This window comes from Chanodichthys erythropterus, chromosome 10, assembly GCF_024489055.1.
Source record: "Chanodichthys erythropterus isolate Z2021 chromosome 10, ASM2448905v1, whole genome shotgun sequence".
In the NCBI taxonomy this organism is placed as follows: Eukaryota; Metazoa; Chordata; class Actinopteri; order Cypriniformes; family Xenocyprididae; genus Chanodichthys; species Chanodichthys erythropterus.
Window position 1 is genome coordinate 14,118,158 of NC_090230.1, and position 17,507 is coordinate 14,135,664.

General features: G+C 35.9%; 1 protein-coding gene across 1 annotated transcript in view; it reads right to left on the reverse strand.

Moving 5' to 3' along the window:
- Positions 1–749: 749 nt before the first annotated feature.
- Positions 750–17,507, reverse strand: part of polrmt (polymerase (RNA) mitochondrial (DNA directed)) — a 56,372-nt gene continuing 39,614 nt past the window's right edge. Inside the window, exons 16-21 of the mRNA XM_067396140.1 lie at positions 15,734–15,786; positions 12,045–12,143; positions 9,273–9,345; positions 8,429–8,520; positions 6,207–6,280; positions 750–4,253 (exon numbers count right to left, since the gene is read on the reverse strand). Coding sequence (XP_067252241.1) covers positions 4,204–4,253; positions 6,207–6,280; positions 8,429–8,520; positions 9,273–9,345; positions 12,045–12,143; positions 15,734–15,786 — 441 coding nt within the window. The 3' untranslated portion in view covers positions 750–4,203. The remainder of the gene's footprint in view (positions 4,254–6,206; positions 6,281–8,428; positions 8,521–9,272; positions 9,346–12,044; positions 12,144–15,733; positions 15,787–17,507) is intronic.

The following is a 17,507-nucleotide window of genomic DNA, read 5'->3' on the forward strand; positions in this document are numbered from 1 at the left end:
GACAAACGCAGAGTTTTTTAAACTTTAGACCTTTGCTAAGTGCTCCTGTTTGTAAGTTCCTGTCTTGAACTTTTCAAGAGTTGACAGTGTGTCAGCATGTTCAACTTGTGGTCGCTCTACTCAAGATGTTGAAAAATGTGACATGCAGTACCCTTGAGGTGTCTTTCTTTCAGAAAACATCTGTGACAACTTCAATCAATCTTCTTAATTAAAATAATAATAAAAAGAAACTCACAAAACTGAAAAGAAAAAAAGAAATCTTTCTGGCATGCAGTCAACTCTCAGTTCCATTAGTAATGTCTGGGACATAAGGAAGCAGCAGAAGTAACCACATCAACTGGGAAATAATAACGAATTGCATCTAAGGCCAGCTGGCTTTATCTCTATTTTAGTCATAACTGCTGAGATGGTCACTTCAATTATTGGGCTGAAAGATATCAACTCATCTCATGTCCATCTATGAGCGTCTTACAGTGTGAAAGATGTCTGTTTCTGCCTCATTACAAGTACCTAATAAAGCACAAAGCTTTGATTTTATTATGCGGTGTTGTTGGGCATGACAGCAAGCAGAAAAAGACAGCATAGAAATATGGTGTTTAGTTCACCTTCAATTCACGATGAGAGTGTAAATATCTGTTTCATAAAAATCTATTATACATTCATTCATCAATTTATATGCAGTAGTCCATAATGATGGTTTAGCAAAATAATTTACATGATTGTAAAAGTGCTGTGTCTTTAAGTAAAAGCTGTTCCTCTTGTTGCTCGTTGCTTCAAGTGACTTCTCAGACTGTCGCCAGAGAATTTGAGCTATGTTATGAATGATTAAGTGGAGTGTTTCATCCAATCACTTGATTTGAGAGCAATTTTTTTTCTTTCGCAGTGAAATTTGGATGATAACAAGAACCTTTGTTCAAATGTATTTATTTATTCATGATTTAACACCATATTAGCAACAATGGCTATATTCATGGCAATTATTGCAAATGTATCTTTAACTAAACATCATGAACAGCCAGTCAGTAATGACACTTCATGAATTTTAAGTTCATTATACACTATATTGCCAAAAGTTTTGGGACGCCTGCCTTTACAAGCATGTGAACTTTAATGACATCTCATTCTTAATCTGTAAGGTTTAATATGGACTTGGCCCACCCTTTAAAGCTTTAACAGCTTCAACTCTTCTGGGAAGGCTTTCCACAAGGTTTAGGAGTGTGTTTTTGGGAATTTTTTATCATTCTTCTGGAAGCGCATTTGTGAGGTCAGGCAGTGATGTTGGCAGGAAGGCCTGGCTCGCAGTCTCCGCTCTAATTCATCCCAAAGGCGTTCTATCGGGTCAAGGTCAGGACTCTGTGCAGGCCACTCAAGTTCCTCCACACCAAATATGCTCATCCACGACTTTATGGACCTTGTTTTGTGCACTGGTGCGCAGTCATGTTGGAACAGGAAGGGGCCATCACTAAACTATTCCAACAAAGTCGGGAGCATGATTGTCCAAATTGTCTTGGTATGCTGAAGCATTAAGAGTTCCTTTCACTGGAACTAAGGGGCCAAGCCCAACCCCTGAAAGACAATCCCACACCAAGAGTGATTCGTCACTCCAGAGAACATGTCTCCACTGCTCTAGAGTCCAGTGTTTTACACCACTGCATCCGACACTTTGCATTGCATTTGGAGATGTAAGGCTTGGATGCAGCTGCTTGGCCATGGAGACATATTCCATGAAGCTCTCTACGTACTGTTCTTGAGCTAATCTGAAGGCCACATGAAGTTTGGAGGTCTGTAGCTATTGACTCTGCAGAAAGTTGGTGACTTCTGCGCATTGTGCGCCTCAGCAGGCGCCGACCCCGCTCTGTGATTTTACGGGGCCGAGGTGCTGTTGTTCCCAATTGCTTCCACTTTATGATACCACTAACAGTTGAATAAGGAATATTTAGTAGTGAGGAAATTTCACAAATAGACTTATTGCACAGGTGGCAACCTATCACGGTACCACACTTGAATTCAGTGAGTGCCTGAGAGCGACCCATTCTTTCACAAATGTTTGTAGAAGCAGTCTGCATGCCTAGGTGCTTGTTTTTATACACCTGTGGCCACGGAAGTGATTGGAACACCTGAATTCAATGAACATTGTCCCAATACTTTTGGCAATACAGTGTACATTACTTGCTTCATTTTGAGTGAAACAAGAAATAACTTGCGGTTCAGTGAATCTGATGATTCATTAATGCTTTGATGGATTTAGTGATTCATTCAGCTAAGAATTCTATTTAAATAATTCAAACTTTGAATCTTTTTGAGTGATTCATTACAAGAAACACTTCATAAGAGTCACCTGTTTGTGAATTACATTACACTAGTGGTTGTGGCATGTTTATCTGATTCTGAATCAAAATGCAAACCCAACTTATGTAAGAATACAAGTATAAAGCCTGAAACACACCAAGCCGACGCCAACGGACTAGTGGTGACGAAAGCAGACTGCGTGATTGGCTCACGTCAGCAGGGCCTGGATCCAAAGTTGCCCTGACACACCAAACCAACACTCGACACCCAACGACCAAGTACCACGTCCGTTCTGTGCTTGCGTACGAAGAAATGCCTTTCCATACCAGCAGGTGGCAGTAGCTGAACAGCCAATAAGAATGACTAGATGGCCAGACTGACTGACGAGCTCTGATGCTGATTAAACATTTTGAATCGGCCAAAAAAAAAAAGCAGATGAGGACCAACTTCAGCCGACGGTGCGTAACACACTAAGAAAACTTAGTCGGTCAATGAACAAAAACTGCCTGATGGCCAACCGTCGGCTTGGTGTGTTCCGGGCTTAACATTTCTAGCATTATTTAAAGTAAACCAAGTGAAACAGGAAATTTCTTTTGGTTCAGAGATTTTGTGAATCATTTTGTTCATTAAAAGAATCAGTTCATAAGACTCACTGTTGTGAATCACATTACACAGATGGTTGTGTATTTGAAAGATGCGTTTATCTGATCACATTGTTAACTGAACTCTGGAAAGTATGAAATTTCGAGTGAAATAGAATGAAGATATGACTTGTGAATCTTATGTGATTCATTAAAAGAACCAGTTTATAAGAGTCAGTTGTTCAGGAATTACATTACACTGGTAGTTGTGTGGTAGAACAACGTGTTTATCTGATCACATGGCAGCTTAAGTAAAATTTAATTTGTTTTGCCTGTAGCTTCAGGAAACACTGGCGTTAAGTGTCTTAAAACCAATATGTGGCAGCAAACAGCTCTAAGCCCATAAGCTATTATTATTGTAAGCATAACTTCCTACACAGAGGTTGTTCAAGATGTCAGGAAATGAGCAGGTCTTTTGACATCAATTCTCACGTAATAAAGTGTAGCCTTGCATTGGATTGGACTGGTTTTCTTTCGCTTTGCCGTTTGTAATAAAACGTTGTCAAAATCCAGAAAACATAACAGAGCTGCTGAGGCGAGCTATTGGCTCTTGAAAATTTCAATTAACAATTAACCTTTCGCAGACCCAGAGTGCAAAAATATTGACTTTATTTCTCGCCGAATGCCATGTGTAAATTCTCCAACAAGCGCCCAACGGATCAAAATGTCTTTGTTCATAAAACACAGTCATTTAAGTGCTTAAAAAAAACACCACAAGGTCATCCAAAGTTGTCCTAAAGGTGCTCTGATCTATTATCATAAATATCCTCTCGTTTTTTTTTCATTGTCTTTGAATGTGAGAGCCGCCAGCTGTGCGGGGATGCTGGGAGTAAATCATGTCCAAGTGGAAATGTCAGAGAGGGCCTTTCAGACGGGGATGCCTTGAAATCGATGAGAGCCAGAATCTGTGGTTAATCAGCTCCGCGTTAGCACTCAGGAGTGAAGGAGCGGATCAGAGCCCTGCCGAGAGTGTGTTCCTGCTCCATACCAAGAGGAGATCACGTATACGCTTCCACGCTCTCGTAACCGCACACAAGGGCGACTCCTGCTGTTTACCTCCGTAAGAACTCTGCTTCAGTGCTTAAGTGATGTCTTTATGATAATATGACAAGACAGACGCACACACTCACTCACGCACACTACCAGATCAACCAATCCAGCCTCAGTCATGCACTCTTTCAATGTAGTAAAAAGCAGCAATCTGTTTTGATGAGGTCTGTGGAGGGCTCTCAGCTTCCTGATGAAAGCTGTCCGTCAGCTCACGATACGGTCCTCAGCTGAAGAAATACACTGATTCTTTCACCTTTTCCAGGTCGAAATCACCTGCAAGAGAGAAATGACATGATTACAGACTTTTTGCTCGAAAAGAAAACAGTTTAGCACTCATTATCAAGTAATTTAAACTGCCATTAAATATTACACCAAGTACATTTTTTATAACTTTTGCTTTTTGGTGTCTTAATTATTGTGTGCTTTTTATACTTTCCTCTTTGAAACTATGTCTATATACACAAGATTTATTTATTGTTTTGGAAAAACATGTTATGGCCACCAAGGCTGTATTTATTTGATCAAAAATACAGTAAAAACAATAACATTTTGGAATATTACTACAATTTAAAAGAACTCTTTTCTATTTTCATATATTTTAAAATGTAGTTTATTCCTGTGCTCAAAGCTGAATTTTCAGCATCATTAGGATCACATGATCCTTCAGAAATCATCCTAATATGCGAATTTGCTGCTCAAGAAACATATCTGATTATCATTAATGTCAAAAACAGTTAATATTTAACCATGATAGATTTTTTTTTGAGGGCGTCTCTGATGAATAAAAAGTTCAAAATAACAGCATTTTTAAAAAAAAACATTATACATGTCTTTACTGTCACTTTTAATAAATTGAACGCATCCTTACTAATAAAAGTATTAATTTGTAAAAAAGTAGTGTATATATTGCATTAATTATAATTAAAAAAAGAACTTTTATTACAAAAATAAAATAAGAAATATTCTGCCTAAAGAACATTCTCATTATTGTAATATCTAAAGAAATAAAAATTGTGCCCGAACACAATGTCAGCATAAATTAAAATTCAATAAATACTATTATTATGATCTACACTTACATTTGCAATTTACAAACACACTTTAAAATTTTAATATTTTTATTATACGGCAACTAAGGTCTCCTATGCTATTGTGATATATCATAATTTATAATTTCATATATTTTAAAATGTATTCCTGTGATGCAAAGCTGGATTTTCAGCATCATTACTCGTCTTCAGTGTCACATGATCCTTCAGAAATCATTCTAATATGCTGATCTGCTGCTCAAGAAACATTTCTGATTATTATCAATGCTGAAAACTGACAGTTATTTTCATATGTAAATTTCATGTCAAAATGCCCAAGAGAGAGTGACCAAAAGTGCTGTTGTGCGCATAACTTTCTACAATCATTCATTTTAAGTGGTAGCACCTGAAATCAATAACTACTGAAAAACTTATACCATGCCACTCTCTTTAATCAATCCATTCATCTTAAATCAATTTCATTTGTACTTGAAAACATGAAATGAATCCTACAGGAGATATAAATATAGACAAAACACTTAAGCAGGTCAGCAGCAACTGACTTGTGCAAACAATCGTGGGTGGGCTACTTGCTTGTGCACAAAAGCACAAGACGTCACCTTGTTCTGAAGAACAGAGCAGAGGAAATCAGGCCTATGGGACACACATGGACAGACACACACTCCTCAGGGACACAATTTCATTAGTGCCAATAAGGATGAGTCTTGGAAGAATATTAAGCGTCACTCCAACAGCATGACTCAGTTTTATGTGTCAGTACTTTAGAAATAATATGAAGCTGTTTTACTATAGAAAAAGTGTGTTTTGCACAGTTATACAGTGAATGAATCATCATATTTCTTGTTTTTTACTGATGCTTTAAGCACGTTTTAAAAGCTCCCCTCAATATTGTCTGCTGAATCAGCTTTTTGATGTGCCAGATGTGTGATTTTGCGACAAATGTGCTCACGTTGTCCAGTGTGTTTCCTTCCGGCCCGCGTTACATAAACAGATTAACCAGATGACAGAATTAATTGTCATCAGTTTAATGAAATCTATCTCGCTGATGAACATAAAATCAAATGTGTGGTTCTGCAGGACGGTGCATTGTTATGCAACAGTAAAAAGCTGCCTTAAAGCTGACAAGCTGTCAATGAGATGATGTTGAGCTGGTGGTCTGTGTCAGGGTTTAACTCACCTGTTTGAGGAACGCTGGACAAAAGCTGCACCATCTTATAGTATTCTTGAATCTTCTTTGGCTTGGATACAACCCTGTGAGAGTAAAAACTGGACTCAATTAAATTAAACCTTATTCATTCATATCAGCAACATAGAAAAAAAAAAAAAAAACGCAAATATCATCCAATAACTTATATTTATAGTATCAGGTGATATTTAATTGTTTCTGTCTATTCTAATTTCATTTTAAGCACACAAACTTTTTGTTTATTATTATTAGTGTATTATATCGCCTACAATATAAAAATAATTATTGGTACCAGAATTTACATATCAGTGCATCCTTAGTAGCCGATATTAAATATTTAATGGCCAATATTGGACATTTTATTGTTAACTGTAGGAGAACTGCTGCATTTATGTGATCGTTTATTTGCCAATATCTGATATTAAATTCTAAATAAAAACTATTTAAACACACAATTTTTAGTGTGTATCAATTTTCTTTAACTAGCAGATTTATAATATCAGACATTTATCGGTTATCAGCACTAATGAGAAAATGATTGTTTCTGCCGATATTTGATATTTAATTCTAAATACAATTTATATATACACAGTTTTTAGTGAGTATCAATTTTCTATAATAGTATAGATTTACAATATCGTCCATTTATCGGTTATTGTCGAGAAACAGGAAAATACTGTAATTACTGGTATCGGCCTATTTTGGGGCATCATTAAATATGCACCGATTCATGCTGTGGCCCCTTTAATTCCTCACGCTCCCCGCCCACGGAGCTCGCGCTTGCCTTAAACAGCATAAATAGCATAAAGTTCACACAGCTAATATAAGCCTCAAAATGGATCTTTACAAAGTTTTCGTCATGCAACATGTCTAATCGCGTAAGTATGGTATTTATTTGGATGTTTACATTTGATTCTGAATGAGTTTGATGGTGCTCCGTGGCTAAAGCTAACATTACACACTGTTGGAGAGATTTATAAAGAATGAAGTTATTTTATTTATGAATTATACAGACTGCAAGTGTTTAATAATGAAAATAGCGACGGCTCTTGTCTCCGTGAATACAGTAAGAAACGATGGTAACTTCAACCACATTTAACAGTACATTAGCAACATGCTAATGAAACATTTAGAAAGACAATTTACAAATATCACTAAAAATATCATGGATCATGTCAGTTATTATTGCTCCATCTGCCATTTTTCACTACTGATTTTGGATATTTATCAGCCGATATTGGATATTTAATGGTTTCTGCTTACTCCAAAATCAATTGTAGCATGCAAGCTATTTAATTGAGTTTTTAGTTTATTCATTTTTTTTTTTTTGTAAATAAAGTAGCATAGATTTCTATTATTAGCCATTTATTGGTTATCTAATGTAATTTAACATGATTGCTTGTCTGCCAATATCTGATATTTAATTCTAAATAAATAGTGTGTATCAATTTTCTTTAACAAGCAGATTTAAAATATCAGACATTTATTGGTTATCAGCCCTAATGAGAAAATTATTGCGTTTCTGACAATATTTGATATTTAATTCCAAATACAATCTATATATACACAGTTTTTAGTGAGTATCAATTTTCTGTAAGTAGAATAAATTTACAATATCGGCCATTTATTGGTTATTGACGAGAACCAGGAAGATACTATAATTATTGGTATCGGCGAGAATTTCAATATCAGTACTCTAGTATTTAATGGTGAAGTGGTTGAACAATATCTTCTTTTTTCACCTGATATTGGATATTTATCGGCCGTTATTGAATATTTAATGGTTTGTGATTACTCCAAATTCAATTGTAGCATGCAAGCTATTTAATTGAGTTTTTAGTGTTTATCAATTTTCTTTCTTTCTTTTTTTTATTTAAAGAAAGTAACAGATTTATAATATCAGCCATTTATTGGTTGGCCTTAAAGTGAAAATGATTGTTTATCAGCCGATATATGATATTATATTGATATGAACTATTTATTTTATTTTATTTTTATTTTTTTTTTATGAGTCTATCTTACTTTAGTATAGAGTAGTATAGATTTATAATATTGACAGTTTATCAGTTATTGGCCATAAACAGGAAAATACTGTTGTGTTTGGCATTGGCCAGAATTTCAATATCAGTGCTTCCCAAGCAGTTAGCAGTTTAGTAGCTAGTAGTGAAATAGCATTTAATAGTTAAAAACCAGCAATGTACAATGGGACTTACGGAGGCCTGCTGCAATATGTCTGCAGAAGAAACTCGGACAGCTCCTCTAGAATGGGCTGACTATGCAGAGCCACGAACTGCTCACGACACACCTGAGGAGCGACAAAGAGCACTCAGTCAATCATTATGCGCACTGATGCGCCAGCTTCAATGCTATCTCCTTCTAGCTTCCCTTTTCTTATGCTCGTCTCAGACGTTTCACCTCTCTCCTTTTTGAACTTTCCCATTTTAAGAGGAATCTGTGGTCACAAAGCATGTCAGGGAAAGACTCGCAGACAATAGACCACTCACAGAAGGAGAGAAGGATGGGAAAAGATAAAAGTCCAAAAGGAGTCTCAATTCAAGTCTCAGCTGAATATGGTTTAAGGGAACATATGGAGCTATTACGCTTAGAAGTTCATTGTAAAGTGTCACATGGAGGTGAAACTTAACAAAAGAAGGTGATTGTAAAGTAAGTACAGCCATGAGGGTGAGTAAATGATGACATAACTTTAATTTTGGGGTGAATTATTCCTTTCAAAATAATCTGGGTGTAAAACAGATCTGTGAAAGAAATCTGAGGAAAAATAAAACAAAAAGCTAAACTAAATAAGCTGTTTTGTATTTGAAGATAAGTCTAGTTAATGGCAACTTGCCAAAAAATAGACCAGTTGAGAGGATGAGAGGTATGGCCATTCAGTACTGAAATAACCCATGCTGACAGGGTTGGTTATTGAACATATGGTGAACTCAGCATGCAAACATCTGGCTGTTAAGCTGACATGGCGGGGCCGCTCAGTCATTCCTGTTGAAAGAATATGCATTGAAAAAACATTCTGCAGTGAACGCTCTGTTCCATACACACCCTGTTCATGGTGTCCACCGTCAGTGCATGGGTCCAATAACAGTCATGGACAGACACAAACGTGAGACCAGCCCTGCATGTTTGAAGAAAACACAGGAAAATGTACATACCACATTTAACAACAACAACAAATAATAATAAACATAATAATAATGAACATTGTTTGCTAAAATTATTCATAATATATATTATTTTCTAATTACTAATCAAATATATGCAATGTGAATAATTTATCATTACTATTATTAATACTATTATTACTACTAATAATAATGAACATTGTTATTAATAATAAATATATGCATCAAAATCTTTTATTATTATAATAATATTATTATCATTTTTAATATACAATTTTATAAATTCATTTTGAATATTGTTGTTAATATTTATTTATTAATATATTTATCGATAATAATAATAATAAATATAATATGTATTTCAAATGATTTAAAATAGTATAATAAATAATAATGAATATTGTTATTAATATTTATTAATATAATATATTTTTTATTAAATATATGCATTATGAATAATAATAATAATAATAATAATAATAAAAATATTAAATAACAACATTGGATATTGTTCTGTTAATATTATTTATAGAAGTTGTAGTGGTAGTAGTAGTAAAAGTAGAAATAAAAGTAGTAGAAGTAGTAATAGTAGTATAAGAAGTACTAGTAGTAGTAGCAGCATTTAAAAATTATGGCAACACTTTAGAATAAGGTCTCATGTGTTAACATTAGTTAATGCATTTGCTAACATTAACTACTAATGGGCAATATATCCTTACAGCATTAATTAAAGGGTTAGTTCACACAAAAATTAAATTTGTGTCATTAATTACTCATGTCGTTCCAAATCCGTAAGACCTTCATTCATCTTCAGAAAACAAATTCAGATATTTTTGATGAAATCCGAGAGGTATTGACTTGTCCATAGACAGCAATATAATAATAAACACTGTCAAGGTCTAGAAAGGTACTAAAGACATTGTTAAACCTGTTGACGTGACTGCAGTGGTTCAACCTTAATTTTACGACACGGCGAGAATACTTTTTGTGCGCAAAAACAAAACAAAAATACAGACTTTATTTAATAATCTCTTCTCTTCCCTGCAATTATCCTTAAGCAATTGCCGCAGTAAGCACAGTGAAGGTCGAGTCATACATCTCTCGGATTTCATCAAAAATATCTTAATTTGTGTTCTGAAGATGAACAAAGGTCTTACGGGTTTGGATCAACATGAGGGTGAGTAATTAATGACAGAGTTTTCATTTTTGGGTGAACTAACTCTTTAACTCTTTAACCTTTGTTAATGTAAGTTAATAAAAATGTTCATGCCCATGCTTGTTCACAGTGCATTAACTACTGTTAACAGACATAACTTTTGATCTTATAAATGTTTTAGTAAATGTTGAGATAAACATTAACTAAGATTAATAAAAGCTGTAGAAATATTGTTCATTGTTAGTTCATGTTAATCAATGTAGTTAACTAATCTAAACAAATGAAAACTTATTGTAAAATGTTAGCAGAATTATTCATAATGCATTTATTTTTATTCTGGTCTAATGATCATAACATCAGTCACTCTCTATTCTTAACCCTGTGTAAATGTAAACTCTTATATGTTTCGGTCGGTTTCAGACTCCTGAATTCTGCGTATTCAGCTTAACATTCTTATTTGCATGTTGAACACATATAATATTGCCCGAAAAAGCAAAACCAAACAGTCTCTCAATTTACAAGTTACAAAACTCTCCAATAAATAAAAAAAATACAACACATGATAGTATTGTGACTGTACAAAGTTAATTTGCTCATTGCTTTTTAAAGGGTTAGTTCACCCAAAAATTAAAATTATGTCATTAATGACTCACCCTCATGTCATTCCAAACCCGTAAGATCTCCGTTCATCTTTGGAACCCAGTTTAAGATATTTTAGATTTAGTCCGAGAGCTTTCTGTCCCTCCATTGAAAGTGTTTGTACGGTAGACTGTCCATGTCCAGAAAGGTAATAAAAACATCATTAAAGTAGTCCATGTGACATCAGTGGGTTAGTTAGAAGTTTTTGAAGCGTCGAAATTTGAAATACATTTTGGTCCAAAAATAACAAAAACTACGACTTTATTCAGCATTGTATTCTCTTCCGGAATCCTTTCCATTGAATTGATTCCTTTCATCTGTCGGCGTTGGTAATGCACTTTTACGTCATTGTTTTTGGCGATTAGGACATCCACGACATGCACACTTACGCACCATTTTAAAAAATATAGCAATACCAAAATACAATCAATGTAGAATATCCTGAATACAGCGTGCGTCTCCCTCAGACTGTAAATGCAGCTCGGGCGCACCGGATAACACGTCAGCAGCGTCACTGCGGAGTAGTGAAACCGGATTGACAACAGACCCGGAAGAAAATACAATGCTGAATAAAGTCGTAGTTTTTGTTATTTTTGGACCAAAATGTATTTTCGATGCTTCTAAAACTTTAACTAACCCACTGATGTCACATGGACTACTTTGATGATGTTTTTATTACCTTTCTGGACATGGACAGTCTACCTTACATTTTCAATGGAGGGACAGAAAGCTCTCGGACTAAATCTAAAATATCTTAAACTGTGTTCAGAAGATGAACGGAAGTCTTACGGGTTTGGAACGACATGAGGGTGAGTCATTAATGACAGAATTTTCATTTTTGGGTGAACTAACCGTTTAAGTGGGTCTAAAAACATGAAACAACAGACGGTTCATCACCTGTAACAATGCAGTGATGTCAGCATCATGTGCGTTGAGTCCAGAGAGTGGATGAAATTAGGAGGGAAGGCGTTTTTCTGCTTCATGCTGTCTGGTTTCCTAAATAAAGCATAAAAAAGCTCAGTTGTGCTATGAAGGGAACACTCTGATTTTCTCTCAACATAAGCACACATGGGTAATTAAGGCCAGCGTCACCAACTTCACGCTAGGCCATACCTACACCTGTAACGCCAGGAGCCATTCATCATTGAACAGGTGGGTCAGTCTTAATTATCATCCAAGACAGACACACACATTGGACGTAGAGCACCCGCTAGACCGGTAAAGAGTAATGTGTGTGCTTATTAGGGCTGAAGATATTTCATTATACCGCTCTATATCAGACAAAAAAGTTAGGTCAGATCCTCTCAAATGTCATCATGAGTATTATGAAGTAAGCTGCTTTTCTTAGCCTGTGGTGTTAAATTACATTACTGTCATTTATGTGTTGGATCGTAGGGACCCTGTACACTGGATTGAAGATGTTTCCTAAACTAACTATGTATCAAGAGAGAGAAAGAGAGTACTGAAGCTATCAAGAAAGTATATCTACAGTCTCTAGGCTTCACAGAGCGACACTGTGCTGGAGATAATTTCTGGGAATTCAGGGAGGGCTTTAGGTCTCTGGCCCCAAGAGAGCTGCTGCCACCCTCTTAATTCCATCATTTATTCAGGTCTCTTCAATAATGAGGGTCTATTCAGCCTCTAATTAGAGCACATGAAGGATCTTTGAATCGGTCCGTGGTCCGTTACGCATGGGCATGAATCTCCGGTTGGGTCTTCACTTTAAGCTTGTTCAAAACAAGCTTCTTTTTCTGCATCCTACCTAGAAACTGTCCACTGGGAAATCAGAGAGCTTGAATTAGATCCGCTTGAGATTTCTTTCAACAACTAGAAGTGTGGCTGACATCTGGTACACTGTCATCAGAGGTACATATCTGAAGATCAGCCCTTCAGCTTGGTCTGCATGGACACAAAAAGCCATTTCCCAAAGCCTGAGAGGAACAGACAATTGCAGTGGCGGCTGTCAGTCTAGCCGTGAGTGCTCTTGGCCATCACTGAGAAACAGGAGATCCCTTTTCGTCACCCTGGCTTCTGCTAATGTAATTCATGTGATAGTCAGTACTGGTTTGGTGGTCTATCACAGGCAGTGATAGAGAAGTACAAGTGAGGCCCATCTTAAGTGGCTTTTAATCATGTCCTTGCAGCTTTTGGGGGAAGGTCAGCAAGATAACTCCCATCTGAGGCTTCTCCAAGTGGTGTGAACCAAGCCTGGGTAAAGTACTGCAAGGACTGAAACTGTGAAATGAGGTGATCATATTAAAACAGCAGATGATTGTGTACAGAATGAACATTTGGGGTTTCAGTTTGAAGCACAGAAGTGTTTGTTTAATAAAAGATGATGTTGCCTTGAGAACATATGGTAAAGTGGTGGATGACGGTGCATTTGTTTATGCATGGAAATTCTGGAGATAGAGTCGAATAAGCAAAGAGACTGCCGACACGTACACAAAATGGTACCAGTGAAGCTTAAAGGGATATTTCACACAAATTATGATTCAGTCATCATATTCTCACCCTTATGTTGTTTACAACCAATATGACCTTTGTTATTCTGTTAAAAATGTACTTGTCGCTCTTAAAATGTATGTAGACTGGAGTTTCATATGACTTCAGAAGCATAACAATATGGAAGCTAACATAACTAAGAAAGATTGAAACTAAACTAAAATGTATTTTCATAAACTAACAATAACTATAAAACTAACAAAAATGAAATAAAGCCAACAATTAATTTTAGTTTTGCCATCACATACTCATCCTCATTTTGTTTAAAACCAATATGACCATTGTTCATCTGAATACTGCAAATGAAGAAATATCTGAAAATGTACTTAATGAGGACTTTCATATGACTTCAGGGAACTTAGAATATGACACTTTTATGGTACTTTTGTTTCCTTTTTGAATCACTGTAACTTCATGGAAAAGAGAAACTAGCACATTCTTATATATATATATATATATATATATATATATATATATATATATATATATATATATATATATATATATATATATATATATATATATATATATTTGTGTTCAATAGACAGAAAGAAGTGAAAAGAAAGGTTCTGGGTGAATAATGACAAATGATACTTTTAATTTTTCAATTTTTTTGAGTAAACTATCCCTTTAAAACTCCGTTGCATTTAGAAACAACACAGTACTAACTCCAATAAACCAAAATATACCAATAATACATTTGTCTCCAATGCAAATGCACATCCACAGATGATAAAATGAGCGCTGATGTTAATTCATTGTTCATTCTGGGTAGCCCTCCATTCAGTAAATGACATACAGGATGTGCAGCGGTGACATTTCAACACGAAATGCCACTCTTCTCATCTGAGAGACTTTCTGCTTCTTTCATATCCTCCAGGGGTTTCTGTATATGATAATGAATTCTGGCCATCCACCGATGGGCCCAGAACAGTGTCAAACGCTTGTGTGACACAGGCACTGCCTCTAGGTGTTCCTGTTACTCAAAAAATTTGCTGTTAAGTGCTCCCATTTAATCGTTTAATATGCTCTGTGGGGTAGGGTGCAATGGTAATGTACAAAAGGACAAAAAAAGAATGAAATGTACAGCAAAGACCTACACAGATACCCGTTTTTTGTGCATTAATACGTTGGGTCATAGGTGCACAACACAATTAAATTTCCAATACAAACAAAAGTTCAAAGTGAAATCGTGTTGAGTCAGAACACCACCATATTAAGCCACAAAACAAATAAATTAAGTCCCAACACAAATACATTAAAGGGATAGTTCACCCAAAAATGAAAATTATTCCATAATTTACTCACCCTCAAGCCATCCTAAAGTTTTAAATATGGATATTTTTCTAACAAAAACACATCCCTTCGCTTTAAAAGGCCTTTATTAACCCTCCTGAGTTGTATGGATACCTTTTTTTATGGATGGATGCTTTTTTTTTTTTACTTCAGAATTTGGCCTACCATTCACAACTGTTATAAACCTTGGAGGATATTTTTACATATATCTCGGATTGTGTTCGTCTGAAAGAAGACCTAGGATGGCTTGAGGGTGAGTAAATCATCAGATAATTTTCATTTTTAGGTGAACTATGCCTTTAAGCCACAATGCAATAGAAATGCTTTTGACCACAAGGTGGCAGTGTTATTGTTAAGTACTAAAATGAAAATTAAACTGAAATAAAATACAAAAACGAAAATAAATAGAAACAAACACTAAATTATAGATCAAAAAACAAAAACCTTGGTTTCAAAGTGGAAAAAACTTATTTTTATTGTCATGATTGAATGACAATTAATTGTCTCAAAGGTGAATGTATATTATCAATCAAAGTGAACTTTTTTTTATTAGACTTTTGTGCATTGCAATCCTCTTTCCCATTTTAATTAAAAACAAAAATACAATTAATTGTCATCAAGATTTAGTGGCTGAATTATCATTAAAAAAACAAACAAACAGAAACATCATTCAAACATCAATTCAATCCATTTAAATAATACAAGTAACCAGAATCTATGGAAATGTAGAGAGAGGTCAGAGGTCAACATCAATACAGAGGTCAAAGTAAGGGGGAGGTACTTACTCATTGGCATCATGGCTTATATTGATGCTCAGATTCTGTATGCTGCTCTTGAGCTGCGGAAAACAAGAGTTTAAGAGTTTAAATGTGTCAAGGAAGCAACTATTACAAAAAGAAAAGCTTTTAAACAATTATTGCGTTGTTAACAGGGGACACACTTATGTAAAATCTGCATTAGCAGTTATAAATAAGAAGTAACAGTTAGTTGACCTTTATCCAACTTACCAGTTTGACCTCAAATATAAACTGTTGCATATGAATATTGCAATCAATCTTCTCTTTCAGCACCAGACTGACCTTCAAGCTAACTATTGATCCTTCTCAAATACATTGACAGAAATTTGAGCAAGTCTCTTAATCAGAGACTGACCAAACAAGGGCGATGTTCCCAGAAAACCCCGCAAGCCACTAATATTGACACATTGCCATTAAAGAACAGGAGCTTAACCTTAGTAAAGGTAGGCATCCATCACATAGGCACTGAAGATGGGCCACTACCCATGAGTGAGTGACTGCTCTCAATATAGGAACTGTCAGCGTCAGGGGTGCTTCCATCACATTACTTCTTTGATTAGTCTCTCCGGTGCCCCAGGAGCCCATCCTGATGTGGCTCAAATCAACAGAGATGTGCAGGATGACAGGGATTGAAGTCTCGGACAGTGACGGATGGACATAAACAAAAGAAAAATCTATAGAAAGTGCTGACGGGGATGGTAAGGTAAAAGGTTTTGCTGCAAAATCGGGGTTGCGCCAGTTCACTGGGACATGAAGGGGGCATAACTTGGGGGGGTAATTGGGGATTGGGGGTGGGGGGGGAGAAAGTGAAGTGGAAAGAGTAAATGTGTCCATTATGGATTTCTGATTTGGGGGAATGGTGTATGGCAAAATGAGTCATGAGGCCTTTCAGTTACAATTATTTATGAGTCCATTAAGGCTCATTAACTGACATTGAGAGGTGTGATGGGAGTGAATCAGGCCTTCTGACATGTAAAGAGTCAGTGTACATCCTCAAAAGCCTTACTTCCAATTGGACTTGTAATATATTCCTTATCCGCTGGTGATTCCTTAACTCATGACAAAGGGAGACAAGACCAGAGCAAGCTGGCATGATGCCTGGGCAGTGGAAAAGGGATTCCTATCTGAAGTGCGATGACTCCTGGTTTGGACAGCTGACTGTATCACCTTCATTTGTTCTCTAGTGTCCTTTGTTGCAGAATTTAACAAGATGGCCACCTATGAAAGACCTTACATGAATCTAAAAACAAAATGAAAAGTATTTTGCTGATTTATTGGGACTAAAAGTAGAGGGATGACAGGAAATGATGGGAAGGGCAAGGGGGAATGGGATCGGGTGAAAAGTTACGGTTTGGATTTGACCAGTCTTCTGCATAAGCATCCTGCATTGTAAGCCAAAAGGGCAGCATCTAGCTTTCAAGCTTCCTGCTATTCACAGAGTTGCCACCTCTTTTATTGAAAGCATCCATCTGAGCCTCAGGAAATCACTTTCTAATCTTTCAAGAGTCCCCAAGAGAGAGGCTTTATACCATCAGTGACCTCTTGGATAAGTCCTCTGGGAATATTCTTGAAATATCTGCTGTATTCAATGCTTCTACAAAAACAAAGTTTTTTGTGAAATATCAATTAAAATGGATGATTCATGCTCTGCTGCCCTGCACAGCCCTGAACAGTCTGATACTAAAGAAAATCTTGTAAGGGCACATATTAAAGCACCTCACTTTTGATCTGACTTACAGACTGGGAGAAACTTTAGTTTTGG